The sequence below is a fragment of the Nyctibius grandis genome, chromosome 14 (genome assembly GCF_013368605.1).
Source record: "Nyctibius grandis isolate bNycGra1 chromosome 14, bNycGra1.pri, whole genome shotgun sequence".
Taxonomy (NCBI): domain Eukaryota; kingdom Metazoa; phylum Chordata; class Aves; order Nyctibiiformes; family Nyctibiidae; genus Nyctibius; species Nyctibius grandis.
In genome coordinates this window covers 10998275-11020421 of record NC_090671.1, presented here as the reverse complement: position 1 = coordinate 11020421, position 22147 = coordinate 10998275, and the positions used below count along the sequence as shown (strand labels likewise).

The 22147-nt window shown below is 36.6% G+C and overlaps 1 protein-coding gene across 2 annotated transcripts in view; it reads left to right on the top strand.

The window, feature by feature from the left end:
- The window catches only part of GLT1D1 (glycosyltransferase 1 domain containing 1), a 53658-nt gene that overhangs the window by 11829 nt on the left and 19682 nt on the right, over window positions 1–22147 (top strand). For both annotated transcript variants that reach the window (XM_068412711.1, XM_068412710.1), the window contains exons 4-10: window positions 2241–2292; window positions 3263–3299; window positions 3717–3773; window positions 11200–11295; window positions 12382–12431; window positions 18891–18934; window positions 20442–20562. In XM_068412711.1, coding sequence (XP_068268812.1) covers window positions 2241–2292; window positions 3263–3299; window positions 3717–3773; window positions 11200–11295; window positions 12382–12431; window positions 18891–18934; window positions 20442–20562 — 457 coding nt within the window. The remainder of the gene's footprint in view (window positions 1–2240; window positions 2293–3262; window positions 3300–3716; window positions 3774–11199; window positions 11296–12381; window positions 12432–18890; window positions 18935–20441; window positions 20563–22147) is intronic.

The following is a 22147-nucleotide window of genomic DNA, read 5'->3' as shown; positions in this document are numbered from 1 at the left end:
GTCTAGCTTTATAATGAGTGTTTCATTTTTAATCAAATTCCTCTAAATGGTGGTTGTACTCCTTTAGGGTGTTTTTTTTCTGTTGAACAGTATTTTGTAGACTTCGGAGCAACAGTTTTTTTCTGCCTGTTAATGTGATGTATTGAAAGTATAATTGCAAAAACTGGAAAGGGACCATGTGCAACTTGACAAAACAAGCATTTGCAAAGGCTTTAATAACCTTAAAGCTGTCAAGTTGTATATGTGAAATTCATTGTAGTACCATAAAGCAGATACTACAAAACAAGTGTATGGGAATAAGGTTTGTTTCAACAAACAGAAGTAGGAGTTATAATTCAGCATTTATGTGACTTCTAATGAATGATTATGATTTCATGTCCTCAAATTATAATGTAATGTCTCCAATGGAAAAGCACTATTCTGGTTGTGACTCAACAATGTGCTTCACCTCTAACCATTGAGATGTCATAGGACTGGCTCAGGACAGAAACATTACATTAATCCTATGAAAAAGAAACACCAAATCATAAGCGTAATATGTGATAACCTCTGTTTTATAGTAAATATCTATAAAAGCAGTTTAAAAAAAAGGAATTTTGCTGAGCAGACACATTATGTCTCATATGAAGGAGGAGTTCAAACATTTCTATTCCACAGGACTATCTGATAGTCTTCAGAAATGGTCCCATTTGTTGTTCCAGTTAACACTAAAGTTCCATTTAAGAACAATCAAAGCATGTGTTTATATTTCATCACAACTTAAAAGCTACATTAAAGCCCAGCATGTTCTTATGATCTCTTCTGAACAGGGATTCTTTATTAAGTCTGACTCCATAAAAATATCTCATATGACTTCTTGGCATTACACCAAACTCCCAGTAAGAATAGCTTGTTTATCTAGTATGTTTAGAAATCAGACTTCTGCGGCTGAAGTCTCTCTGTAATGAGACACCCCAAAATTAAAACTGTTCAAATCACTGCTGCTTTGAAATGGTCTCTGACATAACTCTTCTGTTATGTGGAATGATACTGTACTACATACATTTCTCAAAGGCACATAAGTAGAAGTCCAGATGAGCCATTATAAACAGCCATAAGGGAAAAAGTGGAAGTAAGCTTGGGAATAGGATTCTCTTCTCCCTCCCAGATGAAAAACCCTAGTTATTAGATTATTCAAGTAGACTTTTGTTTGCTTGTTCTTACTTTGGTGTTATGATTTGTATACATTACAGAGGAGGAGTAGATGGTGTTCATATACTATTCTACAGTTCATTCATTTAAACGCCCTTCTCATAACAAAGAAAAATCTTAACCAGAGAACAGTGAAAATGCCCTTCTATCAGTATTACATCTGGCTAGCGTAACGGTCTCTTTGCCTGAAATGATGACTGTGGTAAACCTCATTTCTGGGCACCCATTCTTCCCTGTTTATTATAAAGGACTATCGGGTGTCTAACTCAGCACTGCAAATTTCATTTCCATTGCAGATGCCTAACATTCAGAGCTACAGAGCTGAGTGTCCCAAGTCTGTGAGATTCCAGAGTTGAAGCCCAGTCACTGGATCATCTTTTTCTTTTTTTTTAGTTTATTTAATTCTGATATTTTTCCTGAAGGATAACATTTTAGTCTCTCAGATGTTTGTTTCTCATTGACAGCTTTGACTACTTAGAAATAAGGAGAGAACATTGGGGAAAGGTTTAAAAAGAACTCCATCTGCTTATTTGAATTAAACTCAGTTGCAATGAGTTACAAATAGTGGGACTGGGTATTGTCAAATAACAATAGCAGGAAACGAACTGGACTTAAGATCCCTTCTTACCTAGCTTTCTGGTTGTGAGGAGGGCTATTGCAACTTGAACTGATGTAGAAACAGGAAATGCTAACTCACTACTATTGAATATAAGACAGAGGTTATCATGTATTACACTACTCAGCTGTATATATTAATCTAGATAAACTGGGGGATGTTCCCATTATTTGGGATTTCTCTTACTTTAGAAATCTTCACTTTAACTCCCCAAGAGCTCTAAGTTGTAAAGCCTGAAGAGATACTATTTGTATTTTACCAGTATTTTCTAGTAAAACAAATAGAAAGCCTGCTTTCTGTCTTTCTATCTATAATCACTTTTATAAGCCTCCACTCTTAGTTCTTATAAAGATTTTTTTCTGAAGTACTTCTCTGTTTTTATGTTTAAACACTTTAAGCAGATGATCCCAACTATTTTTGTCCATTTAACTAGGTTTGCAGTGGCTTTCACGACGAAAATGAAGGAACTGGCAGCAGCAGAATGGGTATGTTTACATGATGATGGTGATGCTTATAGTATTAGCAACTATACATTCTCCTAGAATGTTTTCTAAAGAATGCTAGAGAAGCATTGTGTAATAAGCTTTGCACAAATACTTTGAGCTCACAAACTCTACTTGTTTGCTGGGAAGTGGTGGTGTTGGTTTTTTGGTTTTGTTTTTCAATGTGGAAAGATCCCAAGAATATTTTGATGTCTTAATGAAAAGAAATTCCACAAATTCATGGCTGAAGTTATAGAAAGATATTGAAATAAGAACTTGCTTATTTAATTACCTAAATTAAATAACTAGCGTAGTAGCACTTCAGGAGTAACTTTGGAAATGTAGTAATTACCTCTTTTACTACAGCTAATTTAAAATGATTTCTTACGCAATTTTTATTTGGGAATATTCTGCAATAACTACTATGGGCCAGTTTTCCTGTATAGACAAGTCTACGTATATTTGACAGCAAATTCTGAAAAGGTTAGAGGTAAGTGGGGTTTGTTTCACGCCTAATGTGTTTAAAAATTCTATTATGGATAAATGTACACTGTTTCAAAGCCAGCTACAGTTTTTCCTTCAAGACTAGAATTTTTTGGGAACTAGGGCTTTTCTATAGTTGAAAGTCTTTCTATTCTAGGGAAATATTTTCATTTTTCTATGCAACAAGCAGGCTAATGATTATGAGAAGGGTTACAGAGATAAACTAAAAAGTATGTTTCTACTAACTTGGTAATTGTGTTAATTGCAAAAATGATTCATTGATACTGCAAATGTTCATAGTAAATGTAATTTACATTGCTGACTGTTGGCTTTTGCTCTTCCTTAAATGTTTCTTTCTAATGGTCTCTTGATTTTTAATAGTCAAAATCACTCTGATGTGCATTTTGTTATACTATTGGGTTTTTTAAAGATTGAACAGATCTTTTATGGTGAACTATGAAAGTTACTTTTCTTCTCCTTCTCTTTAAAGCCAGATGCTAGGAAGAAAATATATGTCCAAACTCAAGGTGAGAGTTTTGAAATATTGAGTAAGGCATTCAATTTATTTGAATCATGTGTTTAGTACCTGTATGTTTATATATCTATCTGGGTATGGAGTTTGAAGTTCTGGCTCCACTGAAGTTGACCTTTTTGCCATTGACTTTAATTGAGGCAGTATTTCAGTCTCTTAGCCTAAAGTTTCAATTCATTTGTTGCTTTTCAAAAAAGTTTTCCTGAATGCCTTACAGTAGGAATCTGAAAGGTAAGGTAACACCGAGCTTTCTCCAAAGCATATGGAAGTTAGTAGCGTAGGAGCAGACCCTCAGGCTTATTTAGCACAAGATGCTGAATACTGTTTGCTTAGGGCAGGACTTCAAGAACCATAGTTCAGCCACCCAGGGACCAAACAAACATGTTGTGTTTCTCTTTTTTTTTCAACACAGGAATTAAGACTACACCCAGTGAAACATTTGATTGGTATAGATTTCTACAAAATGCAGGTAAAACTCACTTTTTTCTATATTCACTGTATTTATTTTTAGTAGATGTCAATCATGAAAGAAATTTAAAATGTGAAGGTTAACTGATTATGTAATAAAATGGCTTAATGATAGGAAAAATGAAAAACTCTAATATTAGATTCAGGCAGAATATTGATCAGATTAGTCTGGTTAGTAAACTACCTAGACTGCCTCCAGATTGCTGTCTGGCCAGGGCTGAATTGCACCAAAAGATAAAATGGTCATGACACATGGGTCACTGTCCCTTAGAAGGTACGCTAGACCAAAGCACCAGTACCTGAGCATGCTGTGCTCTCCAGCTGTGGGATAGAAACTGTGGATGTCTTTTGCAGAAGAGCAGGTGAAGTGAAGAAGTGGTGAAGAAGGGAAATACATGTTGATGTTTTATTATTTGTTCTTGATCTAGAGCCTGACTCTGTTTCCACCAAAGTAATGGCACATGAGGCTGATGACCTAATTTAAAGTCACCTGATCTTGGCAATGCTTTAATTGCTACAGCTGCCTTTCCCCAAAAGAAGAGTTTGTAGGCATTTTACTGTGGTAAAAATATTTCAATATTATATTCATCAATCTGATCTCTGATAGTACAGCTGTTCCCTCTGTTACAAATGAATCCTCACTAGTCAATTGCTTTATCACATCAGTAAATGTGCGCCATTATTCAAAACCGGTGTCCAATTTTAAATTGAGCATTGTGAGGTTATTTTGTTCTCAGTAAATCACAGCACACAGGCACAACACCACTAAGATTAATAATTTTCTGAAGTGAAATGATTTGTCACTTGCTAACAGAGCCTTGGTGCTGATTGGATCTCATGGTCTAACCATTTTATGATTAAAAGAGCAGTCAACAGATTGAGGAGGGGGAAGCTCCCCCTGAAGTGCATTTCATCTAATATGTTAGAGACAGTTTTTTGCCTAATATGTACTAATGCAAAAGTGCAAAATAATTCATAATGTACACGAGAAGCAAACTAAAATGTGACTCTAACATCTGTGCCTGTTAAATAATAACTTGAAAACTGGCATCAGATTATGCAGTCTTTTTTTAATGACTGTTTCATCTCATTTATCTTATCAGTCTTGTCTCTATGGCCATCTCTGGTGGCAGCTTACAATTTCCACTCCTTTTAATATTGCATATGGAGGCAGTTTTTTTGGTTTTGTGCCTACCACAGACTAATTAGGAGTTCCCACTGAATTGTTTTTCTGGGGATTTGCAGTTGCAGAGTGTTTAAAATTCTACTAAACTTGGAGCAATCAGTAGAAAACGATCAAAAATAGAAGGCAGTTTGCTCAGAAGAATACGATTTTGATAGTGTAGGCTTGCACAGTGAAGTGCACTTGAGAAGATCGTTAGCTTTTATGCAGATAAAGCTGTCCAGTCTTGTTCACCTCATGGCATTTATGATCTTTTTTTTTTTTTTTTTTTAAGACTTTTCATTAAGCTCTATTCCATATCTAAAAGCATTTAATGATTTTTGTGGGAAGTATTTCTCCAGATAACTCTTGCCTGTATCTTTAGCAGTATCCTTGAACGTTTGTCAGTCAGAAACTTCAGAGTCAGTATAAAGTAAGAGGGCATGTTGGAGCTGTACTGCAGTAGGACACCGCCACATCAAACAAACTGGAAAACTTGGCTAATCTGAGCAGCTTGTTTTTAATAGTTGACTTGTGAAAGAGACACAAAATCAAACTCTTGGTGCCAAGAGACTGAAAGAGTTGGTATGGTATTTCTGCTGTGTGTAGGGAGATGAACATAAAGAATAATTACAAATTGAAGGATTTCGAGTATCAAAAACACATGCCAGAATTGGACAAATTTATCTGTGATTCAAGCTGAAGAAAATAAAATAACCATCTTAGAGACTGAAATCTCAGCAATAAACCTATGGATTTCTAGATCAGTTAATACTTTCAGATGCATAGGAGATGGATAGATGAACATTTTTCAAGAGTAAAAGACCTGCTGTGATTCAAAGTGAACAGAAAGGAAAATGAGAAAGGTTATTCACCCTCAGCATCTCATCATGGCTTAGCTTTTGTTCCTGAACAGAACCAAAAATGGATGACTAAGCCCAGATAGTCTGGACTTGGTATTGTTCTCTAACGATCTGTAGAACACAACAGTGAACTTGAAATCAGGGGTTGGAAAATTAATCTTAAAATCTTTGATCATCTTTGACCTAATATTAATACGAAATGTTTTGACTACAGACTGTTTTTTTTATGTTACTGGGCAATTTTTGTGTCCAAAATTATAACCTGTAAGTCCAGTATTGATATATTTCATAAAATATACTTAATCTCTAGTACAAATCGGATTTTAAGCTGTAAAGGACTGAACAGATTCTAAGAACTGTGGCTTTGTGAGGTTGTTGGTTCAGGTCCAAAATAATAACTGAATGAAAAATCACATTGTTCCTTTTTATATTTTTCTCCTCTCTAGACATTTTGAAAACACCCTACAAAAACACAGTAAAGACTTTTAAATAAGAAGAATATTTTTATTTTCTTTATTTGAGCAAGTGGTGAGAAAATTGCTCACTTAAGATGTTCTTAAACTGCTGCTTTACCTTGCAGCAAGTTAAGGCTTGATATTACTCATTCACTTAGAGGTCTGCAGCTTTTCAGTAAGATTAAAGATTTGCAGTAATATATTTCTTTTTACTGTACATCTATGATTATTACATTTTTTCCTGGTAGTACCTAGAGGGATGGAGTTAAATGAATCTGCTCTTTCAAAATCTGTTTAGATAACACTTCTACTTATTCTTGCCTTGGAAAAACAATGTCCTTACTCATGCTTCAGAAATGATTTAGGGTTTTGTGTTAGTTGTCTGTGTTCCAGTTTTGCTATCCTGGCATCTAAGTACAGATTTTCATAAAGGCCAAAGTGTAAACTATCATAGTGTGTCATAATAGTAAAATAGTTGATGTGACAAACAGTTATACAGTTTTAGATAAGGAACAAACTAGGAGCCAATGAAATCTTAAATAATAAACTGCTTATTTCCAGTATTGCATTATGACAGTGTTTTCCACTTTTAATATATGCCATTCTCTCATTTTGTCTTGCAACTGAAGGCCTCAAAACACTTTCACAAAAGTTAAACCCAGTGTCATTGCTTCATGTAAAGCAATTATTAAACCTGCTTGCAGATGAATGGGTAAGTCTAGATGGATAAGTTTAGATTTGAGAAACTTTCTCTAGGCCATGCCATGACTCAGAATCACAGCCAGCAGCAGAACATGAGTCCTGACTATTAATCATTTCATCTATTAGCCAATATATTTTGTGCCAGGTTCCAATACTATCAACAAATATACTGGCACAGCAGTTGGATACCTTTTTGATCATGCAATTCCACTCTGAAATGCTAAGTGCCAATGGTACATTGCTGTGTTTCAGTTTTGAGCAGCACAATACCAGCTCTGCTCCATCATGAAAAAGGAGTCCGTCTCAATCAGCCACTGTGTCTGGCTGATTTCAGCTCACCTGCGGTTCATTTGTTACCATCCCATGGTCCTCTGTGGCAGGTTAGGACAGCATACTGTCAAGATGATGAGAGGAATGAGTTTTCATAATCCTATCAATCACTGTTCTTGTTTTGACCTCTCACATCTTGCTAAGCAGGTGACCTGCTAAGCAGGCTCAAGACTGGCTGTGGCCAAGGTGCAGCTGGTTTTTATAGATAAAGCCAATGTAACAAAGCAGACTACAGCCACAGGCAAACACTAACAACACATGTTTAAAGGAGCATCTCTTACTGACAGTAAAGAATTATTTTTGACACTGAAGGAGATGTTGATAACAGTGGCAAGAGTTGACTTGCATTTAGTGTATAATGATTCTGAAGGATGGCTGGAAAACATGTGCCGTGCAGTTTTGGTTTTTTTTTTTATTGCCAGTGATTATGTACAAATCTTTCCAAGCAAACAGAGGGATGCATGAGCTAAGAGATAATGATGCACAGTGTGCTGTTTCAAACCTTTGTTTTGGTAACACTAACAGAAATGGGGAGAAACGGACACAAGCTTTTTTTTGTTATTTGGGTGTTTGCACATCATGCAAACAAGATAGTGACACAGGGAATGTATCAAAAGAGCAAACCCGTTGATTGTGCCGTATTGATGTATTTCAGAACTGAATCACATGAGGCAGTGGTATCTTATTACAGATTAAGTAGCCTATCTGGGCAAGGCAGAATGATAGCAAAATTCACATATGGAGAGTCTTGTTTAAGCTCAAGGAAAAAGAAAAAATGTCTTCTTTCGAATACCGGATTTCAGCCAGCTGATGGCTATAGCTGGTAAAGGCAGCTATTGCAGTTATTCTCTTAATATGTTCCCCTTCTCAGTGTTCTTGCAAGGACAAATCCTACTGAAATGAATGCTTTCTTGTACAAATGGCTACCTTTTTTTTTTCACAGCAAGGGTGCTAGCAAGGCTTGAGAAAGCAACAGGTGGGAAAACGCTGATGCAAGCATCATCTTGATGTGTGAATTTAACCATTTTCAGTGAATGAGCAGAAAGCTAACACGATACACAAGAGCTGCTGAAGTTTGATCTTAAGTAGACAGAGAATGGGTAAACTCCCAGCACTAAACAGTGGCAGTGATGTGCTGGTAATGCAATCTTCTCAGGAATGTCTTTATATGCTTCTAAGTGGATTGAGTGGGGAGAGTCTGCCTGTAAAAATGAATTAGGTGATGACTAAGATCTACAGCATACCATAAAATAAAGCTACAGCTGATTCTCACTTCACTAAATTGAATGGCAGAGGCAAATCCTTTTTTTTTACTAGCCCTTCTATGACAGGTTTTAGAAATGCCATGTAGGATCCAGTCTGTAGTCCAGTGTACTCAATATCTGCTGTTTCAGAGAGAAGTGCATAAAATTTCATGATAGGCAAGTAGGGCTTTGTAAAGTTGCATGAAGGGGATAGTCTGCAGTGAGAGTTCAACGTTGTGAATGTCTTTTCAAAATAGTAAAGGTCAAATAAGTGGGCTATTTTCATTAATAAATATTATTTTAGGCAATTTCACAGGTGAAATAATTAGGCTGTTATTGATGAGATGCTTGGGAGAAGTACCTTTAAATGCCACAGGAACTGAATGGCAAAATCCAAATTAGAAAGTACAATTACTGCCTGTGGGGCCAGTTTCCTGTTTCTCTTTCGGGTTAAGGTTTTCGTACAGGGAGCAGAATAGCAGTCAGGGCTGCACAGAATCGGTCTATTAGGGCTTTTCATTGTCAGAACACTTTAAACCCTTATCTAATAAAATGAAAAGACTGAATGCTGTAAGATAGAAACAGAGAGATGTTAAGAGATAAAGAGAAGCAGTTATTTCAAGCGTAGTTAATGTTAATTAGTGCAATAATTCTGTAGTCTCTACCTGAGAACAGGAAGACTTAGTTTCTCACTACTGTCTGACTGAGCTTTCAGCACTATCTTTAAGCTTATTCCAAAAGAGCCAGAGCTGTACATCGATAGGTGGGAGTTCATAATTTAAAATGCATGTTTGTGACATATGGATAGTTAAAATGTAATCTGAATTTTGCTGACACTTTCTAGTAATTTGTTTTGTGTGAGTTTGTGTCATGAATTGAAACCACCACTGCATTTCTTAAAACCAAACAGTATTAATGGCCCATTGCACCAGAAGAATGGCTTTTTCAATCCATGTGTTTGTGTATTATAAATTACAAATTATTTCTTGGTCCGATAACCAGTAATAACCAATAACCGTGTCTATTGCAGCCACTCTTGACAGCTCAAGCTGTTTAAGTTAAATGAAACAGACTCAATAATGAACCCTGTGACAAGGAGCATTTGAAAGTCCCTGAACTGGATTGTCATTTTAAAAGCAATAGCACTTGAGTATGTCGTGAATCGCCACTCTTGATTCTCCCCCTCCCACAAAACAGAGGTTCGATGCAGAGCTCATGTTAATCCAGTTCCTTGACATTAGAGAGATGTTCCTGGCGTATTTCTTCCAGGGCCTGGAGTAGACCCTGCAGTTAAGTTATACAGCACTACAAGGAAACGTAAACCAGTACCAAGTTTGAGTGATCTTAAATTACAAATTGTAGCAATTCTGTGATTCTCTGTGAGCAGCTGAATTGTTCCTGCAACTAGTGGAGAGTGGAAGGGAAAGGGAGGAGGAGGAGGCCTCAGAGGAGGGAGCTCTGCACTGTTCAGCAGCACCAGATCGCCGTGCCACCACAACTGTCCTGCTGCCTTCCTCTGTTAGTCATAAAACCCCCAGACAGTCGTTCTGACCATGCAGCACAGCCCTCCTGGTAGCTGTGTGACATAGCCCCGGCAGGGAACCCGTGCATTAATGTCCCACAAACAGCCTGCTGCCGAAGAGCAGCACTTGGATTCTCCTTGTTGAACTGCCTAGTGTTAGATAATACATGTCATCCATCCTTGCCGTGAGCTCAATAAATAGGTGAACTGAAGGACAGCAAACTTATTTGTCCAGTACAGTAAATCAAATATAAACTTTTCAACTCCTCTAGTGTTTATTAAATTATGTTGTTGTTATGTGTGTTCATTCAGCAATTTGTGAAATATGTTGTTTTATCTTAAACACATTTTACCAAAGTTCATCACATAGTGACCCTTCTCGAGAAGTATGTTCTGAATTAATCGTGCTGTCATAGAGCCAGTGGCAACTGCAATACCATACATCAGATCTTCTTTTTCTATATAGCCTACAAAATTATTTTTGTGCCTTGTTGCTGTGTATTTGCAAGAGAGATTTTTAATGTTAAAAACTCTCATGTTGAGTTTTTTTTCCCCAAATTATTTTTCATTTGTGTTTCTTAGCAATAAAGTTAAAATAAATGCTTTGCAATAATTTAACTTCTAGGTGACTGTTCTGTAGCAGTGCTGGCATATTAGGGATAGATAACTATGGGACATTTACCCGATCTTTTATTAAAAAAAGTGTCAGATCAAGAGCTCTAATCCCTACAGCCATTGATAACTAAACCTCACAATATCCTTTAAATAGATGTTGAGTTATTATATGGATGCAAATTTATGCTTCTTATAGGTAGAATATTGAGAAACACACTGATTTGTATAGTTGCCTGGTCAGTCAAAGCTGGGTTCTGTGTTCAGTACCGGCCACTGGATTGTTCTCCAAATCCTGCACATTCACTGCCCCTGAAAATAAACTCCTGTGCCCTATAAGATGACGTGCATGCTTAAGTTCTTCACTGAGTCGATTTGAGGATTGATGCGAGAGCAAGAAATAGAGGGAACAATAAAGAGAATTTTTCAGAATCCACCCTGTTACTGCTTTTGCCACTGTATGTGCTCATTCATGAAACAATTTGGAATGTTCAGCTTTTTTATCTGCATTCAGACTCTTAAAATTATTTGTTACAGACATTCCTACAAATACAGGCAGTTTACATATGTTTCTTTTGATATGCGGACTTCGAAGAGTCAAAGACCCTCTGTATTTAGTAGATGTATTTTCAGGTAGGTACCTGCTATTTGAATACCCGTGTTTTGTCCCTGGATTCAGATGCATTTCTTTTAATGTTTATAAGTTTGGCATAAGCTGTTTTACTCATTGCAGAAAACTTCATAATATATTTAAATTTTAAAAAAGAAACACTCATGTAACCATTGATCTGTTCAACACATTATTTCTGTGTCTTTTCCAGCCTGTTGGGAATAACAGAGCAATCAAATCAAAGCAATATCTGATGATTTAACTTGCTGAGAAAACTATTTTGCTGTTACATACAATGTTAATGAAAGACAAAAGAAGAGTTCACCGACTTCAAAATAACTTTTTTATCTTACTGTCCCGTGGCTGTTACACTGATTTGCATGTGTGCTAATTAATATCATTGAAATTACAAGCAAGTTTTACCACCCATTGTTATGGCTCAACACCATAAACTAGGCTGAAGTTTTCTCATAGTCACGTAGGTGAATGTTTTGCCAGGTTCTGTTTGTGTCTGTAAAAGTTTCAGGTATTCCAAGTTGGAAATTTAGCCTCCACTATTCAGCTTACTTTTATAAGCCCTTACCACCTTGTGACACTTAGTAACAAATGTAGTTTGTTAAAGTCAGGTAACTGGTTTTTGTGCTATTCTGGTATTGAAAGAGCAGCAGATTTCTCTTGTGCATATAACTGAGTACTAATTGTAATGGTTGCAGTTGCTTCCACATGTTCCTTTACACAGGAAAAAATACAGATAATTTTGTCTTAGTGGCCACAGTCACTGCATTATATAGAGCATTGTTCTCTTGAGATGATTCAAAATTAATATCTGAGCTTAGTTAAATAACTCTTGAATCATAAGAGACTGCATGAAGCAGAAATGCTAAATGCTAACTTTCAGAGATGCTAATCATTTGAATTCTGAGGAGTTACGTGAGGGCTGAGCATGAAATCTGGTACACATTCAGTCTTTTAAGTACTAATACAATAATTGCGTAATTCTTCTTTATTCATGCAGCTATTTACATTGATTTCAGAGAAAGAATTAAATTAAATTCAATTAAAAATTAATAATTTTGGTTAGTAAAAAAGACGTTCCTCTTCTGTTTCAGATTGGCACAGAAAGGATCCCAGTGTCCATCTGGGCATAATTGGACCTGCAGTAAGTTGTTGTCATTTTTATTTTATTTGTAGTTTATTCATAAATACTTCTGTTTACTCACACCTGAGATATTGCAATAATTCTTTCCAAACTGAATTGAAGTCAGAGAGCTTCTAACTGTTACAGAGATAAGAAGCTACAAACCTAGCAGTTGTAAAGGCTGTTCACAACAGGTCTGAACTGGGGAAGTGGCAGTGATTCCAGTGCTGGGACTTCCAAAGGTCAGAGTTCTGCTATCAGCTAAAAGGCCTCCTCGCCCGGCACGTGCTCTGCTTTTGCATTGCAAAAGAGAAAGCAGCTAAGAGAGTTTTTCTAAGAGGCTGTGCATTGGCTATGCCCAGCTCCATTCAGTTAGGTTTTTATTGATGCAAACTGTTATCAATAGCACTAAAATAGTTTACAGCAGCTGTAGATTTGCTTTACATATACTGATTTTTTTGTTTGTTTAGAAGGCTTGGGCTAGTTTTATAAAGGGCATTTGCAGCAGATTACTATAATTTTAGGTCTAGCTCAAGCACATGACTTGATAATGCTATTAATCTATTATTGTCTCTTAGAACAAAACGTTTAGTGTTTCATTTGACTGCAGAAACAACTTTTGAAGATAAGAAGTATCAAAATATTTGGATTATAATACTGGCTTCTGTTTTTATACCTGTGAGATAGTACAAAATTTTTTAAAGAATCAGAATGTACTAAAAATATGAACTCTTGCAAATAAAATATTAGAAGAGCCTATTTCAATATGAATAATTTATAAATGAGCCTATCAAATAGTTGAAAGGCAACAGTTGCCATCTAGAAGAATTTTTTAGCAAGTATGGTTAATGAGGATTTTTAATACTGTGAAGGTGATATCAGATGCTCATTATCCCTGTTCTTACAGCTTTTGTTCACACAGAGGATTGCATCTTTGTTCCAGTCCATTTAGATTTTGATGCCATTTCTGGTAGTCTCAATTTGTACACGATTAACAGTTGTCAGCAGGTGTAAAATGATGTTAGGTTTCTGTCTGACACCAGACAGCAAGGACAGAGCTTGAGCTTACAAATAGAATTGGTGAAGTCTGTTTCACATTTAGAATCTGAGTGCACTAAAGCCTGGGATACAGATATCTGAGAGGGAAGGTGGGGTTGAAAAAAATAAATAAAATCAGAAACTGAGGTCTTTAATGTCCACATCTCAGATTATCCTTCCTTCCAACTGAATCCTTTGTATTTTAGTAACAGTGCTGGCCAATATTAACGTGAGATTTCATTTTTTCCCCCTAAGTCATAAAGATCCTGTTTAACAAATTTGAAAGTTACAACTTCTAATTCTCTTTTCACAACCAGGTCAATCAGTTAAATGGCAGCTCTTCTGTGATTGCTGCTCTCTTTAAATGAAGTTGGGTACAGTCGGGTTGCTGTCTCAAAATGTTGTCATGAGTTTGACCAATAGTTTGCTTTTCATGAAGCACCAGCTCCTGAAAGAGTTTAAAATCAAAACTATGAAATAGTCTTCTTCTAGTTGTAGAGAAAGGTTTGAAAATGTGAGCTTATGAAGCATGAATATAAACAAGAAAAACTATTTTTAAATCATTTTTAAATTAAGTAGCATGATTTTTGAGGAAGTAACAAGATTGAACTTCTCTTAAGAGGGAAGCATGTACCACTTTAGCCAAGTCTGAGTCTGTTCTGAATGCTTAAAAGGGAGTAAAGCGTTGCATAAATTTTCTGCCAGTCCTTTCTTTTCTAATGGTACCTTAAAACTTGTTGTTTGAGTATCCACCATTGTTTCTAGTTATTACCCCTTTGAGATCTGTCTGATTTCACCTGCAGAAACTGAGGCCTTTAGAAAGGAACCATCCATGAACATGTGAATGTTTTTATGATTTCTGTTAAGTACAGTGCTGAAGAAGTGCAAAACTACAAAATGCATGGTTATTTTCAGAACCATGAGAGAAAGATTAATATTTCCCAAATCTCAGTCTAACCAATACCCTACTTAAATATTTGCTAGTATAGTATGTGCTGTGGGCCAGGTCCTCAGCAGCAGCGACTACACTGTAAACTGGTGAGGGAGAGGGGAAAAGATGCCTCTGAGCCACCAAAGTGCTTCTCCTAATTCTGTGCAAAATGAGGTTCATTCCCACACCTTCCCACAGCCCTGCATAGGGACCAGATGGAGCTGCAGGGAGACCGTCCTGCTTCTTCTGCTTCTAGTATGTTGCCTATGTCAAGAGAACATACTTTATGCTAAACTAACCAAACTAATTGCAGGACTTTTAAGAAAGAAATTAGTTGTGCTACATGTATATCCGTAGCAGCAGAAGTCTTGAAAAGGCAGCCCGTAGCCTTCATCTAACCAGTGGAAAAGGTATGAGTAGGCACTGTGTCATATCAAACAACTCTTGCTGATGCTAAAAGGGTACTAAAAGCTTCAGTGTTTCGTCTGGGTAATGTGTTTGTGTCCCTTTATAAGGCTCATCTCTGATTCATCTTCACAGGAGCCTGAAAACTTGCAGGCAGTCTGTTTTATAAGAAAATAAATAAAATCTGAATGGGCAAATAAGAACTATTTTTCTATTTTCTCATTCAGTTTTGTTCTTCGTAAATTTTGGGAGATAGGATTTTATTTTTAAAAGCTGATTTTACATTTGTATTTTATCTGCATTTATTTTCCCACGCTAATACACAGAATGATTTGGAAGTGAACTGGTGTGGAAGGCAAGCCTAGAGTAGGTGTAATGAAGCTGTGCTTTATAATCAAAAGATGCGCTTGCTGCCTCCAGTGAGGATTTTAAACATTTTAGTCGTCTTTTTAAATTTGCTTCACTTTTTCGTAAGCTAACGTCTTTACAGTGAGCTACCAGAAATAACCCTGTGGCAGTGCATAGGCGGCATTAAGGACTGAACCCCCTTAAACCATTTAAAAACATATTTCTCCCATAGTACTAAAATATTGCTAAAGGATGAAAATAAATCTCAGTTCTATGGGTAGTTAGCTCTACTTTTCTTATTCATGTTACTTCTCAAACCACAAAATCTTAAGAAAAATCAATGCCACTATCTATGAAGCAAGTCATGTTTATTGTGAATATTTTTAAAAAGCACATTAAGATTATATTAATTGAGAATATAAAGAGCAAAAAGCCCACACGCCAATTTCTGCTTTGCTTTCATAAGATTATAACCTTTTCCCTACATTTTCTATGCGAGATTGTCTCAAATGCTGCAATCTAAGTAATGTGGCAGGATTGGGTCCTGTATAATGTAAAATTTTTAGCATTTATCTCCTCTTCCGGTTTTCCTTTTATTAATTTCTGTAATACAATTTGAAACAATAGCTAATTTGCGGCAGCTCTATATTCCAAGAATAGAAGCTTATGAAACTTTTTAAAAGTTAAGGCCACAAAACTTGTGTCCAGCTCTTGGGTAAGCTCTTGAAGCCCACTTTGTGCTCTCTGTGTAATTCTTAACCGTTCTTGTAGACAGTACAGAATATTGCTGTGTTTGTAATGATACTGTTTTTCATTGACAGCTATTTTTCATCTGTCTCACTTCTTTCCATGCCTATTGAGACAGTTTTAGTTGAATATCTGCCTCCACAGATGGAGGGATCTATAGGGTCAGGTAGCCCATCTCTTTATAATGGATGGCTGTTACCTACCGCATGTTTTCGGGGCTAGTTCTAAAATGAAACAGCTGTTGACACAACTAAACTAAGCAACTAGAGGAAGTCTAATAACCTGCTCCAGAATATCCTAGAGCACAATAATTAGGAAAAACAGATAGGAGACAAAGATACAGTTTCAAATTCTTTAGCCTGCTGAGGAATATGAAATTCAGCCAGCTACGTCCTGAATAAGTGTCCTACTCACTGAGATATTTTTTAAAAGGTAAGAGCTGCTGCTACCATTAAGCTGGCAACTCTTCTAACCCTTTGTTTGCTTATTCTTCAAGAAAAACTCCTTGAAAATGAAACTTCAGTTAGAAATGTTGAAATGAGCTTTTCCAATATTTCTTAAAACGGTTCTATATTTTTTTTTAGACCTGAAGTTTTGTTAATTTAGATCATAGTTGCCAAACTGTTTCAGCTGAATTAAAACTATATTTTTTACAAGTTGTTAATTGGTGCCCATGGTAGGCACCTTCATCTTTGTGCAGCGTTTGATCTGTGACTTTCTGCACTGTCAAACATGTCTGAGATGTTTCTTTGTCAGCAGAGCAGAACTTCCTGAACAGCGTATCTGGTCCTGTTAGGTGTGGTTTCTTTCTACGTGCCCACTCCCCATTCCATGTGTCATCTTATCTCATCTGTTCTGATAGAAACTATTCATATAACACAAACTACCTTCCTCTGATGTCTGCTAAATCGATGAAATGTGCATCTCTCTGGAAGCTCTTCCTCTGGATGGATGATTTTTTAACAAAAGACGATATGTAACTGATCATATTTGCCTGCTACATTCATAGGTAACAAAGTAAAATGTGGCAACAAACTCTCTGCCTGTAGAGGAACTGGATCATGGGTGGGAGTCACATACATTTCAGTAGCTTTTTCTGAGACTGTGCTAAGTTCCTAGGCATCCTGCCATAGTCAGTTGGCTTTGGAAGCATTCACATCTTTTAAGAGTATTTCCAACTTACTGAACAGCTTATGTTGTATCTAATTGCTGTTATATTGAGCCTGTAGTTAGATAACTGTGCCCCCTCAAGTTCCTAAATGTAGCTCAAGGGGATCACTTCTCTAAATCATTGCTACACCCATCCTGAAAGTAATATTTTAACTGAATTCTCATATTCAGGCCAGGCTTCTTGGAATATCTACCAATAGAAGAATACAGCTTAAAGGATTGTTCTCTTTATGAGGCAGATGGCAATTTCTTGGCTTCCACAGAAGTAGATGGGATAGAAATTAATATCTTACAAATTTTATGAGTCACAGGCTGTAGTTTTTCTCATCCTTCTAAAGGTAGAAGAGCAAAAGACCATATCCCACTGCTCATTAAATCACTTGCAAGTACTCCATTGGTTTTAATGGAAACAGAATATAGTTCCTCATGAGAGGAAATCAGCATCAAAATAGTACTTTGGGGAAAAAGTTGAGAAGATATTTATATAGAAATAGCAATTGTGAAGTTCAGTATGAAATATCCAAGGAACCTGTGACATGACATACTGGTTTAGTGTATGGATTTGTATCGTACTCTGTTGTCAGGATCAGGTACCGCTTCAGGAAGGGGCACCTGATTTTCCCCCTGCTGTTACCAAAAATACTTTCTTAAGCAGTTATGTGAGCCTTTTATTTCTTGCATTCAGTAGGAATTCATTCCTTAGTGCAAGAGCGATTCGCTAGAATATTTTAATTTATAAAGCCCTTTTTTCATGAAATAATTAATGTTGTATTCAAAGTACAGAATCATAGTTATAAAATAAATTCTGACTTTCTTTCCAAAAGTTTTCTAAAATGCTTTGTTAGTGTTCTCTGTGTCATAATGTGGAAAAAAAAACAAAACCAAACTATTAACATGCATTTAAAAAAAAAGCCATGTTGTTCCCACTACTTACAACTGCTTCATGCTGTGCAAGCTATCATAAATTAATCTAGTGTAGTCAGTCTGCCTTAATAAAAAAAGTCTAGTTCTGTTCTTTATGTCTAGTTGAGGATTTCCATGTTCTGTTTATTTCTTTTAAACATGTTAAATGAAAATAGCAGACATAGTTAAGCTTTGTAAATAAACCTGCTGGAGTTAAATGCCCAGCTTAGACAACTTTTTAATAACTCTTAGCATGCCTTCATGTTAGATTATATTTTAGAATTTTGTGTTTATTAGTTTTCAAACAAATGTTTCTGTCTGTGCATAACATCTGTTTGACTGTCAGTTTACATGCAGATTGCTTCCTGTGTTAACTAAAGCCTGAGAAGTTCTTTCCTTCCTCACATTGCTTACTCCAAACATAAAGGGACAATTGCTTGGCACGTCATTGTGCTGTTCCTCACTTAGACAGTAAGTTGTCAGATCGGTCATTTGAATCGTGTTAGCCTTAGCGGAGTCATCTGAGACCAGTCATTTGTGTTAAATAGATCTAGCTCTAATTAGAACCTGCAGCCAGAGGGGTGTCAGGGGAGAAGAAATGGAACCTCCCCTCTGACAGCAGCCCAAAGCTACGCTGCATTAGAGCAGTCACTTAACGCTTTAGAGGGGAGTAGTGAATTCACGCTCTGCTATACTGTGCCCTCACCCCCCTAGCTGGGTATTCCAAGTGTCAGTCACTCACCAGAGCGTTTGTCTGAAGAGTCAAATGTAACTACCAAGTTACAGATCTGTGGTATGATTTTAAAGCTCAGCACATTCATTCATTTAAATATTTTAGTTAAAAATGTGCTAAAATTTATTTTTCTTTTCTGGATATTTCAAACATATGCTATAGTGCTAAAGTAGTGCCATGTACCTCTGTGTATATTCCTTTCTAGGTTGATCCACTTTTTACAAGTGAAGTTAAGGAAAAAGTTAAAAGGTAAGAAGTTAGGGTTACGCCTTTTATCTGCTCCAAGTGAAAGCAGCTGGCTGACCAGCTTTTTAAATCACGTGTGTAAATGTTGTTTTGTATATGCAAATGAACATACATGCACAACTCTCTATATGACTGACGAACGTGTACTGATTATTTGGCGTGTAACATTCTCAGACTAGGTATTCTACACATTTTAAATTTTAGAATAACCAGTAGATCTCTTCAAGTTTTGTGCTAAATCACATCTGATTTAGTGTGATTTATATTTATTTTTCTTTGGGGTCTTTTCATTCTTTCTTTCATCCTGGCTTCTGGAAGACTTTGCATGCTTGCTGTTTGTGGGTAAATGAGTAGATGGACAAGATAACCCTGTATAGCTTTTTTCTGTCCCTAGTTTATATGCTTCCTGACTGAAGGATATAAAGGTTAGAGAAATGAGATTTTTTTGTGTGGATCTGCAGAACCTAGAATTGTCTGACTTCAACCATATTATCTCTGATTGATAATATCTGATAATAAAATCTACATAAAATATGTGTTTTGCAATTCCATTTTTGGAGCAAGACATAATGTTTTTTGTTTTCTATCTGGTTATTTATGGGAAACATGACTCCTGTAATCATGTGTTTATACTCCAGTTGATATAGTTATTTATCTCTACAGAAGCTGGATGTTACTGCACAATCAGAAAAGCAATGTTTAGCCAGGTCTAGTTGACAGGGAGATGGTCTTAATGTCAAATGCACTTGTGTTTCCATCTGGCTTAGTGATCTTATGTTGAGGTTAAAGAGGCAGGAGCAGGCTCATCAAGCAGAGGAGATGCTGGCTTTTCAGAAATGATCACGAATCTTAAAGATCTCACTTCATCTGAGACTGAACACCTAATTACCCTATTTTTCCACCATTTGCCCTTGATTTGATTGACCTTCATTAATCTGAAGAAGACGACAGCAGTAGAAATGCAACCCTTCAGAACAGAAGAGTACTTATAATAAAAGAGGAAGCAGAAGAGATCTTTCAGAACCACATTCCATCCCCAAAAGCCAGCATCTGAAAAGTCAGCATCTTCAGCAGTTGACCATTCTGATGATTGTGTTCCATTTCCCTAAGTATTTAATCTGTGTGTTTTCATAAACCTCTGCATGCATGCTCCCTATATTACACAAATTCTTTTAGGGAAATTGCACCCCTATCCATTGAACTCAGCTCCTTCATTTATGAGACTTATTGTGGTTAACAGAGCATGGTGTTAAGTGATCAACTATGAAATTTCAGAACAGACCACGAAGTGACAGATAGCAATGCATACTGTATTGAGTTTATAACCGCATTTATAGATAGAAAGCTGACAAAAACATGGTAAAGTGGCTTGCCCGTGGGCAAGCGATTGTTAGCATCAGAACTGTGCCTGACTTGCTCTGACCCCCTTCCATCATTGCCCTGAGTTTTAGGAAGAATTGTTAGAGCACGTTCTTAGGAGGTGTCCTATTTGTGTGCATTTTATTTCTAGGGCACCTGGAGTACATTTATTACAGGAGATGCCACAAGACGATCTTCACGCTGCTATGAAAAGGTGCTTTGCTGTGGTGAACAGCTCCATTTCAGAGGGCATGTCTGCTGCAATTCTGGAGGTAATTGCATCTTAGCGGTAAGGTTTCTCAGTGAGGTTACAGTGAATTTGAAATCGCCTTTTATCACTGGAAATATGTGTCAACATTTTATGTCCATGTTTCAAAGCTAGTGAAGACAAAACTAAAATACTTCTTTTTGCAAGTGTTAGTAATTAAGATTTTCTTTCCTTGAACTGACAGGTTTTTATGCTTTGTCTATTTATTTTTTAAAGGACAGAATGTAATTGTATCAATCCTGTTAAATTAACAATACAGACCTGAGATATAAGAGTCGTTCTGATTTACTGGGGTTGTCACTCTTCTTGATTCAACATCCACTTACTTAAAATGTTGCTAAAATAGACTTTCATTTATTTTTACATCCTTTCAAAAAGCAATCTAAGAGCTGTACTTGGTTATTTAATTCTGAAATGATTAATGAATGAATGACATGCTCAGTTAATTTTTTTGCCATCAGTATTGAAAATTAATAACCAGGTTTATTTCATACCTGTCAAAGCAGGGTGCTGCTTAGTATCAAATGCTCTTTAGGAAAAAAATAAATGTACTGAAAGTGGAAGTTCTTTGGGCTGATACCTTTTACTATTCCATTTTTCTTGGTCACTGCTGAATGTTGGTTCATGATGATCTCAGAAGATCACAGAAACTATTACATGATTTGTATTAATGAATCTCCTATTTCTTTTTCTAATGAGTAAGCACATGTTGCATTTCCAGCATGCTTTTCTTCCACACATCTGAAAGACCTTCATAAGTAAGAACTAAGTGAGCATTGTAAGAATTATGAAAGTTAAGTGATGGTAAGATAGCAAATGTATATTTCCTTTCGAAAATGCCAGTGCTCAGAGATGGAAGCAGATGCTGTTTCACAGCAACAATACTCTATAAACAACAATTACTACAGACTGTGACATTTCCAAATTTATCAGTGTGGCAGGCTAGACAAATTTTGTATGTTGGGTAGTTGAGATGAAATGGAGTGTACCAACACAGTATGCAGCCACAACTAAGTCAGTGACTCAGAGAAGTAAAAATTAAGTAACTGTCACCTCCTCCTCACCAGTTACGTGTTCCCTTCAGGACTGCTCACACAACAGTTGACCAAAAATCGATCTGATTTATTTCCTAAGAGTGTCAGTGAGTTAGAGAGGGGGGGAAAAGACGTGAGGGGGAAGCAAACCAGAAAGACTGTTAAGAGACAAAGCATCTGCAACAGAAGTGCAAGTGTGCTTGGCCTGAACTGATAACTCATAACTTGGAGTTTATAACGGAAGTCATATAACAGGGATAATAAGAGCTGGCGTGCTTTCAGAAGCCTGAGCGTGCTAGTTCAGGTGCATATTGGTTACAAGCAAATGAGTTACCAATTACGGGTGCAAAGTGAAATCTTGCATTGCAGGAAGGAAAGTCCAATAGACACGGCACAGGTGTTAGACAACAGCTCCGGTCCCAGCTGAGTCAGGATTTTCTACAAGCAGAATTAGGTGTTTAGTTATCTCATGAGAAACTACCTGAAGCTTGCACTTTTTAGTGCCTCAGACCTGTTTGAATTCTTCTTCTAAAGTTGTAAGGGTTTTGGTATTGT